Source organism: Colletes gigas, unplaced genomic scaffold (genome assembly GCF_013123115.1).
Source record: "Colletes gigas isolate AHSC1104 unplaced genomic scaffold, ASM1312311v1 Colletes_gigas_Sc00013, whole genome shotgun sequence".
NCBI lineage: Eukaryota > Metazoa > Arthropoda > Insecta > Hymenoptera > Colletidae > Colletes > Colletes gigas.
In genome coordinates this window covers 5,970,741-5,986,301 of record NW_025106642.1, presented here as the reverse complement: position 1 = coordinate 5,986,301, position 15,561 = coordinate 5,970,741, and the positions used below count along the sequence as shown (strand labels likewise).

The following is a 15,561-nucleotide window of genomic DNA, read 5'->3' as shown; positions in this document are numbered from 1 at the left end:
TAACGGATACTTTTTTAGGAAATAGATGAATATTTTTGCTTTCGTATTTTTAGGATATTTGAAGGACCGCGCTATTTCATCGTGAATTTATATGCGTCAAGCAGAACTACATAAAATACGAATGCTTAAAAAAAATGTGATATGAACAGTATGCCGAATAGTATCAGTAGTGCCGGTTGAAGTTTCATTCATCTCAACTGCTTCATTAATGAAAATATATGTATATCATACAGGCGGACATTCAAATTCGTTCTTTTCATTAATTTCTGTTGAATATATCAATAATGTTTGTATTTTACTCATGCTTTAAATGATTATAAAAACATTGTACTTTTAATGAATTCCGTTACTCGGCACCTTTCTTATGATTGAGCCTGTCAAAATTTTTGAATGTAACCAACGTGCAATTCCAAAAAAATGAAACGATTAAAGAGTGAATTAATTAATGCAACAATTGAATCGTATTTGAAACGGCGTCATTATCAGGCAGGTTGCGTTCTCGCTTTTATTTAAAAAATTTATTTAAAGTTGAAATATAATTGGTAAACATAACATAACCTTTTGTTTCAAACATTGATTGTAGACTAACGAGGTTTTCTGCAAGGGTAATCAAGTACATTGTCGAACCAGTGATGAAATGACACTGAATGCAACTGCTGTTTCTGCAACATCTCAAGATAACTCCATCATTTTCAGTGCCATTAGCATTGATGTTGCTGCTGCAGACCAAGCGTATCAACGGTATATCTCCATGTCTCCTAAAACGTTATTAATGTTACTTTAATGCGACAAACTACTTATAATCAGATTCGTGTAATTTTTAACGCTGTGTACATATTATTTCTACCAGATTAAAGATGTGGGTAAATATTGCACTCAATGATAAGTTGAAAATGGAATTAAAAGGGCTTTTATACCCTGTATTTTGTCACTTATATTTAGAGATGCTACACGCTGGTAACAGGCAAGCAGCAATTCAGTTTTTAAAATTACATCAAAATGAGTTTAACAGCGAAACAGAAAAAGACTTTTTAGAAGAGCTGTCCAGTGTATTTTCAGTACAGGATATTGAGTTGAGACCTTTGGTAAATTCCTTTAGAACTAGAAAGTATAAAGTGGATATGTCTGATATTGCTCACTTATGTCTTCAACAATTTCTTGCAAAGCATGGACACATTATACTAATGCAGGTAATGATATTTTTTATACTATTACGCTATATAATTCTTTACACATATGTGTATGTATTATGTGTACAAATGAACATCATAATTAATATTAATAATACATAATTTTTTAATTTCATCAATTAGATAATAAATACACATGTGACAATAATTAAAAAAATGGATGTGCCTGAAACAGATATAGAAGGATGCGAAGAAACAGGTTCACGATGTGAAGTAGGTATTAATGGATATGTAGAGCAGCCATCGGGAACTGGAGCAGATCGTGAAATGCGAGAGTTGCAAGAAGCTATAAGATTAATACGAAATAATGCACATCAACCTTTGCGAATATTCACAGTGAATAATGCTATTGAAAAGTAATAATATATAAATACACATTTAGATTTCATTTGCAGTAAACATTTTTATAATAACTTATGTAAATTAAATTTTATGTGTAGCATAATGAAGAAATGGTGAGAGCTGTATAAAATTTATATTTTCAGCGCGAGTAGCGGTGTGATTCCACCAAATATGGATAAATTAGCAGTAGGATTTAGTACTACAGAAATTAGGCTGTGGGGTATAAATGAAACAGTATTAATTAAGCCAAAGTATGAGGAACCCTCCTTCTCGTTTGCTTCTGATACTCCATTTTTACACAAATTTTCTGAAACTGCAGACAGAACGTAAGATTTGTTCAAACGTATAAAGTAATATGTTGTTTAACTAAATATACAATTAATACATCGTTTAAGTAAAAGAACATAAAACTGTACGTTCGCATAATTTATTTTAAGGACCGAAGGAGGGGCAGTGATACTTAGAGGACATACGGACATTGTACATGATTTAAGGTTTATTCCAGAATCAGAAATTTTACTTTCTGTATCTAGTGATAAAGACATGAGGGCATGGAGACTTAATGATTACTCATGTGCTGCAATTTATAGGTATATTCGTGTTTATCATTATTTTCGGATAAATTGTTATACGATACGATATTAAAAAGTAATTTGTTACAGCGGCCATAGTTATCCTATATGGTGCATGGATCTTAGCGTGTTCAATTTGTATGTGGCAACCGGTTCTCACGATAGAACTGCTAAATTATGGTCGTTAGATAGAATATTTCCATTGCGCATATTTGCTGGTCACTTTTTAGATATAAATGTACGTATTTTAACCAAAAATTAAAAAAATGTTTTGTTTCTTGAATGCGGGGGAACTACTCTACCAGTTAATATTTCTTCTTCGTCGTATTTCTCTATCTTTGTTAATGTTTATATTGTGTTTTCTTCTAGTGCGTAAAATTTCATCCGAATGCTCGGTATTTAGCAACCGGGTCCGCCGATAAGACTGTCAGGTTATGGGATAAAGACGACGGAAATTTATTAAGGGTATATATTGGAGCACAGTCAACAATTTATAGTTTAGCCTTTAGTCCCGATGGAAAGTATCTGGCAGCCGCTGGTAAGACAATTTATTTTAACATTTTGTCAAATATTTCGAATTTAAAAGTATTTCGATCAATACGTTATTTCCTTAGGCGATGACAAGTCTATCTCTGTTTGGGATTTAGCGACTAATGCATTGTTAACTGAACTTAAAGGCCATGAAGACACGGTTATGAATTTAGATTGGAGTTTTGATGGTCAATACATAGCTAGTGCCAGTCTGGACGGCACTATTCGTTTATGGCCTACTTACGATCACATTAAAACTGCCAATAGGTAATTCCCACTTTAATAAATTAAAAGAAACTTACTTTTTATATCGCAACGCTATATATCAAATACTTTTTTTAGCAATTCATCAAATGTAGTACCTGAAATGGAATCACCACAAATATACTCTACTTATTGCTCGAGTATACTTTCCTTACGTTATTACAGTAAAAATAATTCGCTCGTGTGTATTGGAACGGTGGACAATTTGTAACATATTAAATTAAAGAAAATTAAATCCAATATATTTGTAAGTGCGGTCTTTCATTATTTTTGCCCTATAAATACTTTTACACTGAAAGTAAACTTTTAATACTGTATCACCCCGTCAGACAAAATTAACTTTCTAGATCTTACAATTGAAATTTGTTTAACTCGTTAGGGTAGCAATGTGTTCGCACGTGTTCGCCGATGAAGTTATGTAATTTGCATAAAATCCAAGAAAAAAGACCAACGAGCACCACAGTATCGGCCGCCATGTATGAAAATGTGACGTTATTCGCAAAGGTTCGGCCTTTTGTATACTAAAACAAAAAAAAAATTCAGAAAACATTAAATTCTTTTTATTTCTATCATAATTTAATCGAGCAATTACCATGTTTTGAATTGTTTCTCAACATTTTTCGTCATGTTGAGCTCTAAGGAAGATGACGACGACGATGACGACGATGGTTGATTTTCATTTTCTACGTTACTGTTAACGTCACAATTCACAGTCTCGGTGTTACCGATCCGATCGCATCTTGGAAGATTATTGTTCTCTTCCAGAGAGTTTCTTCTCGACTCGGTTTGTTCAGAAATGTCACGTAACTCGGTGACGCTATTAGAGCTGCTGAAATAAGTCAAAGTCTGTTTGTACATTCTCTTTGTAATATGAAATATATTTTTAATATACCGGGTGTCTCTTTTCTTTTACATATCCTGATATTTTTGTTATTCGTTTACTGATATAAAAAAAGAATATGTGTTTAATAATACGAACTCCGTTCGGTTTAATTTATCGTTTTCCCATCTTTGCACTTCGGAGCACAGCGATGGTCTCCTTTGTGTCAATAGAGTAACTCTGCCTGAGACGGAATTACGTTGCCTGGGGCCCTCCTAAATACAGATAAAAGTGAATAACGTAAATGTGAACAAAATTATCAATCAATAGTAGTGATCTATGCACGTGAATCTACATCGAAAAAAATCAACTAAATATACAATCTGATCAGTTACTTTTATCGGATCTTGGGAAAATGTAGGTCCTGAAATCGTTGCGATGCTGGCTCTTCTTCTCGACACCTGCAGAGAAAATTGATTAAAAATTCTATAAAATTGTATAAGACCGCGAAGTGTATATTTCTAAGTGCCTCGATCTGAATAATCTATCGAAAGGAAAATCTTGATTTCTTAACCATTGTTCGATTATTGGAGTATCGTAATTTCGATACATCGTCGCCTATCTCTCCTGTGCCTTCTTCGATCACGATATTGTGCATCAATAAAATCCGTCTGAAAGAATACGATTCTATATTTTCATCAGCGCAGTTTTGATCAAACGAGACAAGATATTCTGATTTCTTTCATTATCATCATTCAGTGCTATTGTTCGGTTATGGTATTTAAATTCTTACTTGATCTCAGCGATCTCTGTGGCCAAATTTTCGCACTTGGAACGCAGTATCCGAAGATACTTGTCGGCTATGGAAACTCCTCCACAGATCCTCTGCTCTTGTTGCACTGCGCCAAGAGTTTCAGAAGCATAACAGTTCCTGTAGGCGCATTTCTTTATAGTGTCCAGCCGGCAACGGACCTTTTCTACTTTCTCCATTGATTCTCTATCCGTACACAGCGGCGACAGTTCCTAGCGTTATTGAAAACAGAGAGCTTATGATATTATACTGGTATTTGTTTCGATGATATTGTGATATAACTACTATTTGATGAACTAATTTCAACCCTATACGGACATTTTATAGTACGAACGCACAAGTGGTCTGGAAAACGATGTTGCGTACCCAGAATTAAAATCGTACCGATTTCGATTCCTTTTAATATTTTATCTTTCTTTGTGTAATACAATTGTTTAAAACAGCGTAAGAAAATGATAATCATCGTGATTGTTATCGCGTTCGAACTATAATCAAACGTGCAACACGCTTGCCTGTATATCTTCCTGCATCCCTTGGATCTCGTTTGTAAAGTTACGTTCCGACAAATCCCGTTGTCGTCGCGACAATGTTAATCTTCGATGCAAAGTGATCCTGTCTATACTGAGCCCTATCGAGAATGCAATGTACTTGCGCTGCAATCAAAAACCATTATCATTCGCTAACAATACATTTCATTCAAATATAGAGTTTTACAGAGTGGATTGTGCAAAGAAATCGCCAGAATCTTTCATTAAAATTTTTCCCCAGGGATGGCCGAACACCTTGTATAATATATTTAATAAAAATGCTCTAGGCTTGTAGGGGCGTATAATATTCGCTAGGAGAGTTTGATATTTAACATGTTAAATGCTATGTGAAGTATTTTAACACTTTACCGACCGGTAGCGGTTGATTAATCGGCTATCGGTCGGTAAGCGTTGGTCGGTAAAAAAGTTGATTAATACGCTATCGGTCGGTAAGTGTTGGCCGGTAAAAAAGTCGATTAATAGGCTATCGGTCGGTAATGTGTTAAGAGAAGTATTGAGATAATAATTTTTAAAAACGTGCACAGCCCACTCTGTAGGATTTCAGTAATTTGCATACCTCGAGCTCGTTTTCTGACAACGCGAAGTTTTCTCTGAAACCAACAAGCACATCGATCAGCACAATTCGAATCGTTCGGAACACGACGATGTGAAATAACCGGGCAACATTTTATATTACTACCAATACATATCGATACACGAGGAAGAACTACTTTCCATGTACGAAAATTTAAAATAAATATATAAATTATCTAATTCTATAAACTGACAAAAATCAATTTAGACAAAAGTGAAATATTCATAGGTTTTGCAAGGTCCACGATATTTATACTCTAATAATTCTCAGAAATTCTCTAAATTTATTCGTCAAAATTTTTTTATTCTAAAAAGGGAGTCTCATATTTCTACCATTTCCTCTACTAATTTTTCGTTTCATTTTATAGTGTATTTTGCACGCATAAAACGAGATTGGTTATTTGATCGGTTACCTGTACAAAGAGTTCATTTCTTCGGAATTTAATAACTTCATGCTTCGTAGTCGGGCGTCGGTGAAACTAGGAAAAGCTCGCACCTGTTCCCAATCGTTGGACGACGCCTGTTTACCGCACCCGCAATAGCGTTTCGCGCTCTGGTATTGCTCGCTGTCGCTTTCGGACAAGGATCTTCTCGCGGCGGTGAAATTCTGTATGCAACGATACCGTTATTACTTCGAACTGGCCGCGACAAATTTCAAAGAATATCCACGGTTCGTCGAATGCACGGTATTTCAGCCCTGTTGACCTATAAATGTTTCATTACGCGAATCGTAACTGAAAAAGACTCTCGACGGATGCAGCTTGTTTTCAAATTTCCCAGTAATATATACCGCCGTGGTTTGTTCGGCTTCCAGAGCAAATATTGTTTTTCCTATTGAGCGGAATAGATCGCCAGATGCAGTGCTACCATGTGGCGCGGAACGATTTAAGGTACATACATATAATATTTAGAATATCTGGCGGTGGCTGAGGCGCGATTTGCAAATACGATTGGGGTTTACCATTTCCTTTTTTCCCCTTTGACAGAGCACATCAGGGCTCGGGAAACTTTTTCTTGGAGAGAGATCGAATAAGAAAAATGTTTGGGCTTCGCGATTCACGAAGTCGAGGTAGAGAAAGTTACCTGTACAGGGTGTTCGATCAATTCTGGGAAAAATTTCGATGGGAGATTCTAGAGGCCAAGATAAGACGAAAATCAAGATCGATATCTTGACTCAGGCTTCGTTGAAAAGTTATTAAAAAATTTCAAATCATTCTGAAAAAATTATTTCTGGTCATGGGAGACTATTACAATCATTTTTGGTCGATACACATACCCCGGAAATCCTACCCATTTTCTAGAAAAAAATTCGAGAAGGTGTGAAATTTTTCGACAAAATTAAAAAATTCCGAATCGTTCTAAAAAAATTATTTCTGGTCATGGGGGACGATTACAATCATTTTTGGCGAATACACATACCCCCGAAATCCTACCCATTTTCTAGAAAAAAATTCGAGAAGGTGAAATTTTTCGACAAAATTACAAAATTCCGAATCGTTCTAAAAAAATTATTTTTAGTTGCGGGGGTAAATTATAATCGTTTTTGGTCGATACACATACCCCAGAAATCCTACCCATTTTCTAGAAAAAAATTCGAGAATGTGTGAAATTTTTCGACAAAATTAAAAAATTCCGAATCGTTCTAAAAAAATTATTTTTGGCTGCGGGGGTCGTTTACAATCATTTTTGGCGAATACACATACCCCCGAAATCCTACCCAGTTTCGAGAAAAAAATTCGTTACCGAAAACAATGTCTGATCACGAATGAATGGTTCCCCTGAAATGTCATGTGTTTCAAATCGTTCCAAAAAAATTATTTTCGGACGCAGGGGTCAAATACAATCATTTTTGGCGAATGGACGTACCCCTAAAATCCTACCCATTTCCTAGAAAAAAATTCAAGAAGGTGGACCTTTTCCACGAAACTGAAAAATTTCAAATCATTCTAAAAAAATTATTTTTAGTTGCAGGGGTTGATTATAATCATTTTTTATCAATAAACATACCCCCAGAATCCTACGCACTTTCGAGAAAAAAATTCGAGTAGGTGCTGTTTTTGGGCGAAATTAAAAAATTCCGTATCGTTTTAAAAAAATTATTTTTGGTCGCAGGGGTCGATTACGATCATTTTTGGTGAATAGACCTACCCCCGAATTCCTACCCACTTTCGAGAAAAAAATTCAATACAGGCGGAACTTTAAACGTTAATAACTTCTTAAGGAAGACTCCATCAACGAATTGATATTCTTGATTTTCGTCTTATTTTTGCCTCCAGAATCTTTCATTAAAATTTTTCCCAGGTGTAGCCGAATACCCTGTACACTGAAAATATTACTGTGAATCGAAATTTATCCTTAATTAGTTCTCAAGAATCAAGCATTCCTCAGACTTTAGAATGGCGAATTTTGGTCTAGGTCTTCATCCTTACAAGTTCTAGTTGACTTCAGAATCGAAGTCAGCTGATCGTTGCACGCGTTGTGAATTTATCGATTGAGCTCTGATCCCGACTTTGCCAAACAAACAAAGGCTTACATTTTAATAGACGGCACTGTCAATAAGCAAAATTGTTGAATTTGGGAAGATGTTAATCAATCAAGATGTTAAGCGACCTTTGTACTTGCAAAAAGTTGTTGTATAGCGTGAGTGTTTTGGCTGGTAAAGTAATTAGCCCTTATTTTTTTTCGAAACGAAGAACGTGTGATCGCGACTGATGATTTCATCTATTCTTTGGTGTGAATTGCTTGGATTTGACTTGACTGAGACATGGTCTCAACGTGATGGTGCCATGTACCACGCTTCCGCCGAAATTATCGCTTTATTGAGATCGAAGTTCAATGATAAAAGTATGCTATCAACCGACCACCAAGATCTTGTGACACGACACCATTAGACTTTTTCTTGCGGGATCATGTTAAGCCTATTGTTTACGCTAACAAACCGCAAACTGTAGGCGATCTCGCACTTCGTTCGTGTTATTGAGATACAATTTGGTTCATGTGTCAGAGTCATCGAAAATTAAGGTTATCGTGTTCACTTCATTAAACGCAATCGTGGTGGTCATTTAAATGATATTCCATTTCACGTATAATAAAATAAAACAACTTTCAAAGTTCTATCGCTGTTATCAGAAAGGCAATTAAAATTTTTCCCAGTGATGCCCGAACACCCTGTATATCACAGTGAATCGATTAATTAATATGTTTTAAAACTAAACGTATGACGAAAACACAGAAAGGTGTAAACGTTGCTTTCAGCTATTATTTATTCCGTCATTTCACTAAATCGGTAAAAAAAACCGTGTCGTGTGATCGGCTGTTAGGTTGTGTAATAAGTCCGTTCGCGTCAATGGCCGTTAATAATTTATTATAAATTTTTATTGCATAGTCGGACGATTAATAGCGACAGACACTGTTCACAACTAGATAAATTGAAAACAACTGTACAAGCCATCGCTCATAATTAGAAAAGGAGTTGTTTATCACCACGGTAAAATGTTTAACGACAGGGCAAACAATTATTGGCAATTTTTACTATATCTCATCTGATATTTACTTATTTTGGACACCCGAACACGTAAATATACATGTATCTGAATTTTTAAATAAATGAAGCGACGAGTTTTATTCTAAAGAACAAAATGGCACATATGTATATCACATAACATTAAACGGTACTCAAAAAGAAACGCGAATGGACTTATTACGCAACTTAATAATCGTACCCTGTAATAGTACTCAAAAAAGAAGAAGATTTCGAATACGTCCGTATCTTTCTCTATCAACACTATTTCTATCGTGGTTCTATGCATACTCGACCAATTTTGACACCTTTGCGTTCGAATCCAAATAATTGGAAATAATTGTTAACGCGAATTATGTTACTTTTAATATCGTATAAAGGTAACTCGCGACACCTTTGGTAGAAATAGCGTTAATTTTCTTATTATTTATCAAGAGTAAGTGGTAAGTAATAACAAAAGGATTACCAACTTGTCGCTTCGCTTGCGTCGATCGAAATCCCGCAAGGTCTTTCGTTCTCTTTTTGTTGTCGATCCCGGTCGAATCTGGTTTCCTCGGGACTTCACCGAGCGAAAAAGACGACGAGGGTTGCGAGGGAACGTTACCACTCTCTGCTGTCTCGTTTTTCGTCACAGCAACCGACGCACAGGTTGCGTCCACGTTTTCCCCGATCGAGTCGTCCTCGTTATCGGAACCGATCGAGCTATCCGGGTGATTCGACATTTCGGGACGGACTGATGTATATTCTCCAAGACGTACGGCACTCGAGGCGTCCGAAAACGCGCGGGGCGACGTCGAATCTTTGATCTTAGCCAGGTCTGCGAACGAGAGGATCGGACCTTCAACAATATACATTTATTGTATTTTTAGTTTCCCGAATCGGAGGTTCGCCGCGAATTTACCGTTGCATCGAGTCCCCGATGCCGTCGATCGTGGATCGTGTTTGGACACGAAATCGCTCGTCGTGTCGACGGAGGAGTCTCTCCTACCATTTTCGTATTTTTCGTCGGTAGGCGATTCGGCGTCGACGACGAAGAAGAAATCGTCGGATCCGGGGGACGAGTTCTCGCGCGAAACGGCGCCGACATTTTCATTGGCATCCTGATCGCAAAACAAGCATAATTACGGGCGAGAAAATTTATTTTTAACTCTCAACGGTCCGGCGTTTGACTCTAACTTTAGAACGCCCATAGATTCCATCGATTGAAATCGTTCAAACCCTTGCGTCAATAACTAAAATGTTCACTGTTGTTCCATAGTGCCATAGTGTTCGAAAACGGCGATTTAGACGCGAAAAATTATATTTCGCCTTAAAAATGCATAAAAACAAGTTCTCTAAACGATTACTAACGCGGTTAACATTAATTTTGCTTAATAATTTAAAAAGAAAAAAAGACGAAATATATTTATTACGAAAGATGGTCAAAAATTGTACTTTTTCGCGTCTAAATTTTCGCGACTTTCACCGGTCTAAAGCGGTTCCGCAACGAAAAATATTTTCAAAGCAATCGACAGCGACGTTCCAGGGAGAATAATTGCATTTACCGTCGTCGTCAAAGATTTCGTTTACCGTGAAAATAAATCACGGACTTTAAATACTCTTCCGAGAGAACAGCGCCGGTGGCCGTTAAGAGTTAATTCTCTCCGTTTGGACGCTGAATGTTTCCCCAGCTTACTTTACGACCGTCGTTCCCATTGACGTTCGATTCGAAGTGCTTTTCGATCGACGACGCGTCGGTTGTCGCAGCATTGTGATCGACGAACGTGTTCTCCCTAACTCGCGGCAGCTTGAACGCCGAAAGCGGCACGGACTTCGTCGCGGAGAATTGAGGGTTGCTGTTCGTCCTTTCCGTGATACGATCGAGGGACGAACCGCTTAGAAACTTGCCGCTCTCGATCAACGAACGACAATTGTTCACGAACCCTTTCTTGCACGAGCTCGTTTCCTCGTAAGCGTCGTTACTCTTCCATTCCGTATCCTGCGTCCTTTCGAGACGAACGGACGGACTGCTGGAGGTTCGTCGAAATTCGTACGCCTCTCCTTGATTCTTCGACGCGATCACGTCGAACGATCGATAAAATACGGACAGTTTACGTTGAGGAACTTTCAGCAAATTGCCATCGTCGGTTCCCGTGCAGTTGCCCGCTTTTGAGCATGTGGTTCTTTGTTTGTCGGAGTCTGGTTCCGACGATTGAATCGCTCGAGCATATGCTTCCTGGGACACTGTCGTGGGCTCATCCATTTGACGACTCGTAATGGTTATTGGTAATATCTCGTTCGTTCCGTTCGATCAACATTTACCTATCCAAACTGTAATGTTAGTATGCATTAGAAGGCGTCTTTGACATTGTTAATTAGGAAATAAAGCGTTTTTTTGCGATTTTTTGTTGAATGGATGGAAAAGTAAGAGGATAACAATATTCAAGAATGTTGTTTACCATGTCATTAAGTGTTTAAAAAACTATTTATTCAAAAATAGTGCAAAATGACGACGCTGGAGCCATTCTAGCGAGGCGTGTTGAATTTAAGGCGCTCTACAGCACGCGGCAAATAAAAATTACTTCGAATCGTTCTAAAAAAATTATTTAGGTTCCGGGGGTCAATTACAATCATTTTTGGTCAATACACATACCCCCGAAATCCTACCCATTTTCTAGAAAAAAATTCGAGAAGGTGTGAAATTTTTCGACAAAATTAAAAAATTCCGAATCGTTCTAAAAAAATTATTTTTGGTCGCGGGGGTCAATTACAATCGTTTTTGATCAATACACATATCCACGAAATCCTACCCATTTTCTATAAAAAAATTCGAGAAGGTGTGAAATTTTTCGACAAAATTAAAAAATTCCGAATCGTTCTAAAAAAATTATTTTTGGTTGCTGGGGTCAATTATAATCATTTTTGGTGAGTGAACATACCCCTAAAATCCTACCCATTTCCTAGAAAAAAATTCAAGAAGGTGGACTGTTTCCGTGAAACTGAAAAATTTCAAATCATTCTAAAAAAATTATTTTTGGTTGCTGGGGTCGATTACAATCATTTTTAGTGGATAGACCTACCCCCGAATTCCTACCCACTTTCGAGAAAAAAATTCAGTACTGGCGGAACTTTAAACGTTAATAACTTCTTAACGAAGACTCCATCAACAAATTGATATTCTTGATTTTCGTCTTATTTTTGTCTTCAGAATCTTTCATTAAAATATTTCTCCGGTGTGGCCGAACACCCTGTATATCTAGTATCAAAAAACCCTAATAGTATTTGTGCACAATTTTTCGAAACAAAATTCTGATAAAATTACAATGCACATAGTGTACGATTCAGAGCAACGTCGTACTTCTTGGGCAGGAGATAATTCAACGATAGTTTATATGTATACGTATTTTGTTTCCATACGAAGAATCAACATGGCGTTGGAGAGGATTTACAATTACTTTCAGAACGATGACAGAAAAATCACCGTGTTTAAAATTATGTTTTGTCATGGTTACAACTTGATAAATTGATGTTTCGAAATACGTAATATTTTTTAGATGCTCTAATATAATGGCTGTTGGACGTTTCGCGGCTTGAACGAGTATAACGATGTTCATGTTAGTTTATATTGCATAAGAAGCACGGAAAAGGAAACACGCATAACCTTACGAAATAACCTGTTATTTTACCGCGATACTTGGCTTGAATATTTAGTCAACTTTTATCTAAGCAAATTACAAATTAGCAATATGCATCAAGACATTTTCTACTCTGTTAATAAGTTCAACGACAAACATTATGTACCTAACCTGGTACTATAGTAGGTTCATGTTTCAAATCGTGTGAATTCGCTTCCAGCATATGTAAATTCACGAATCACCCACAATGTTTAACACACTCGTGTCAGCGTTAAAAAGATTATTACGTAACACGAGAATATTGACGATCGGATGGCTCGAATACGGAGGGCATAGCGAAACGACCCGGCGTCAAATGAACCAGAACGTTTTAATTAACCGATTGGACGCGTTTTGTCTCGCGTATTTCCATGTCGTGATAAACAATCCGCATACATTACACCAGCGGTTAATTAGAACTGCCAATATACCCAATTTAGCACGGTGATCATATCATTGAAGCAATAAATTGGCTTGTCCTTGCCACGAATCCTAAACGTTAACAGTCGCATTAAACAGTTCGCATGTGTTCTTAAGCGACGCAATGTTCATTAAGACGTATCGTCGTCAATCTGTTCGCGGATCAGAAAATTTTAATTGATTACAGTTTCGAACGTAAACTGTTCTCACGGACAACGGAACCCACCGATGCTCGAAAGCTGCCAATTTGTAAACGGTATTTATCGATAACGATAAAACGTGGTATACTCGATCGACACAGATCTTTGACCTGCGCCAATATTTTACATACGACGGAATTTTTACAAAGTATGCGTTGTATAAGCGGCGTGCAAATTTTTCATGCAGTTTCTAACCTTACTTTAATGACTAATACGAATTACACGATGTCAACTAGAGACTGAATAGTTACGTCAAAAATTTGATACAGAAAAATCATCGGTAAAAAGACTTTTAGTCGCATAAAGTTGTCGTTAAATTCACAAAATATGCACACGATTAAGAAAAATTATTTTTATGCGTTGACATTGCTAATTAATGATTATAAGCGATTACAGGCGACGAAAATAGTTTTTGATTTTGAATAGTCTGGTTACAAGAATTATGGTCTCTGATATTAATGTAGTAAAGTGTACGGCAGCATGGAACTAAAAATCGAGAGGATATCAACAGGATGAGAACATAACCCTACATAATTATCTAAGAGGCCCGAAAATATTCAAAATTGTTCCCTCACGTTGGGAAACGCTGGTTCAGCTGTATAGGTGACCGTGATATTAAGACGTGGAACAAATCCAATTACATGTAACGATATTAAATTTTTCTAAGATTTCGCTCGCGTAAAAATCAGTCGCATATGTAGCATCACAGGTAAATACGTCCACAGCGGTACACAGATTCGATGGTATTTTATGGTAATGTTAATAAGCAAGGCTACGGGTATATCGACAGACGTGATCGAATACAACAAAGTCGATCGTGCGTCGGTAGAACGATCGACGACGAACTTGCCCGCGATACTTTCACTCACGCCAGATTACGGCCTTCTGACGCAGACGCGGCGTGATTCCCGCGTTTTGTTTAAAATCTAACTGTATTTCCACAAAAAGGGGAAGAAATCACTGGCGCGTTCGTAATAAAATTTCCTTACTTACGGCATCACGGTGTTTACGAAGATGGTCACGAGTCTACGAGGAAAAAGCACATCGTTATCTCTATCCGAGAGCTGCGGTGCCGATCAGTCAACTGTCGTGTTTTGTATTTTCTGTTTTAGCTCGTTTCCCCGACGACAAAGAGGCCGTGTAAACTAGAAAAGGAAAATAGAAGAAAAAAAACTGAAAGAAGCAATGGAACACGACTGGCACGAACGCCACAGGCAGACTGAATGCGAACGCGTATAAAACGGCATTCTTTCTCGCTCTATCTCTTCTATACTCCTCTCGACCGTTCCTCTCTCTTTCTCTCTTTCTCTCGCGTACACACGCTCACCCCCCACCTACGCTTTTCTCTCCCATTGCGATTCTTGCTCTTTTGATCTTGACTGAAATCTTTTTGTGTAATAAACGTGCTCGATAGAAATATCGATATAATTAAATGCAAGGCTAGAAATTCTTGGGGAATCACGGACATTTGTATCGGGTTTCGCGGCGGATAGAGACAACACGAGGAAAATGTTAAACGGTCCAATTAGCGGTGTTTTTTTTTTATTCAGACGGAAATAAATCTGAAGAGCTATACCTAAAATTTCTTTTTTTCGGAATTCTTGATATTTACGAAATACATAGAAAGGGTATAGCCGAATAAGGGGGTCAAATGTGCCCCCAAACCGAATGGAACGAGCCCGGGGTCATTCGATAGCAAAAAAAAATAACCCATGTGTGCAAATTTTTAACTTGAAATCTCGACCGTGGGGGTAGTAATGGGGTGAAAACGAAAATCATGTTTTTGAATTATTTCTCTTGACCTATTAAGTAAAAAAATGTAAAAAAATTCAGAGACATTTCGGGTACCGGGGCACATACTTTGGGAGATTTTCAGATTTTTTGATTGAAGAACCAGGTAGTGAAAAATAAAAAACAGCAAAAAATGCCGAAAAATGCCGATTACGTATTGAAGGAGGCCCGGAACTACTTTTATACTTTTACAGTAAACAGGTATTACTATTACTATTACTCTCAATTTTTTTCAGATTTTTCATTTTGGTGCGCCGCAGTGAAAAAAAATAAAAACCGAGTTTTTCCTCGTTTTCTGCGTATTAGAGTAACTTACACGTTGAATT

The 15,561-nt window shown here is 37.1% G+C and overlaps 2 protein-coding genes across 6 annotated transcripts; one reads left to right on the top strand and one right to left on the bottom strand.

Annotated features, from left to right (window-relative positions):
- Nucleotides 1-234: 234 nt before the first annotated feature.
- LOC122399514 (TAF5-like RNA polymerase II p300/CBP-associated factor-associated factor 65 kDa subunit 5L) lies at nt 235-3,226 on the top strand. The gene is made up of 10 exons (XM_043400240.1): nt 235-486; nt 584-741; nt 851-1,190; nt 1,314-1,546; nt 1,676-1,858; nt 1,970-2,122; nt 2,195-2,342; nt 2,474-2,642; nt 2,719-2,902; nt 2,978-3,226. Exons 1-10 carry the CDS (start codon nt 418-420, stop codon nt 3,108-3,110), a joined length of 1,770 nt encoding a protein of 589 aa, XP_043256175.1. The 5' UTR covers nt 235-417; the 3' UTR covers nt 3,111-3,226.
- Nucleotides 3,157-14,770, bottom strand: LOC122399512. 5 transcript variants are annotated; one of them, XM_043400236.1, is made up of 13 exons: nt 14,434-14,770; nt 10,847-11,481; nt 10,073-10,271; nt 9,642-10,009; nt 6,065-6,258; nt 5,635-5,668; nt 5,043-5,183; nt 4,513-4,742; nt 4,294-4,390; nt 4,115-4,180; nt 3,879-3,994; nt 3,492-3,728; nt 3,157-3,420 (listed from the first exon to the last, which is right to left on the bottom strand). In XM_043400236.1, the coding sequence occupies exons 2-13, from the start codon at nt 11,411-11,413 to the stop codon at nt 3,267-3,269; spliced, it is 2,403 nt and encodes an 800-aa protein (XP_043256171.1). In that variant the 5' UTR covers nt 11,414-11,481; nt 14,434-14,770; the 3' UTR covers nt 3,157-3,266. The 5 variants fall into 5 exon arrangements, with proteins under 5 accessions (XP_043256171.1, XP_043256170.1, XP_043256173.1 ...); XM_043400235.1 differs by having other exon boundaries at nt 14,438-14,770; XM_043400238.1 differs by having other exon boundaries at nt 3,492-3,725; nt 14,438-14,770.
- Nucleotides 14,771-15,561: the final 791 nt, after the last annotated feature.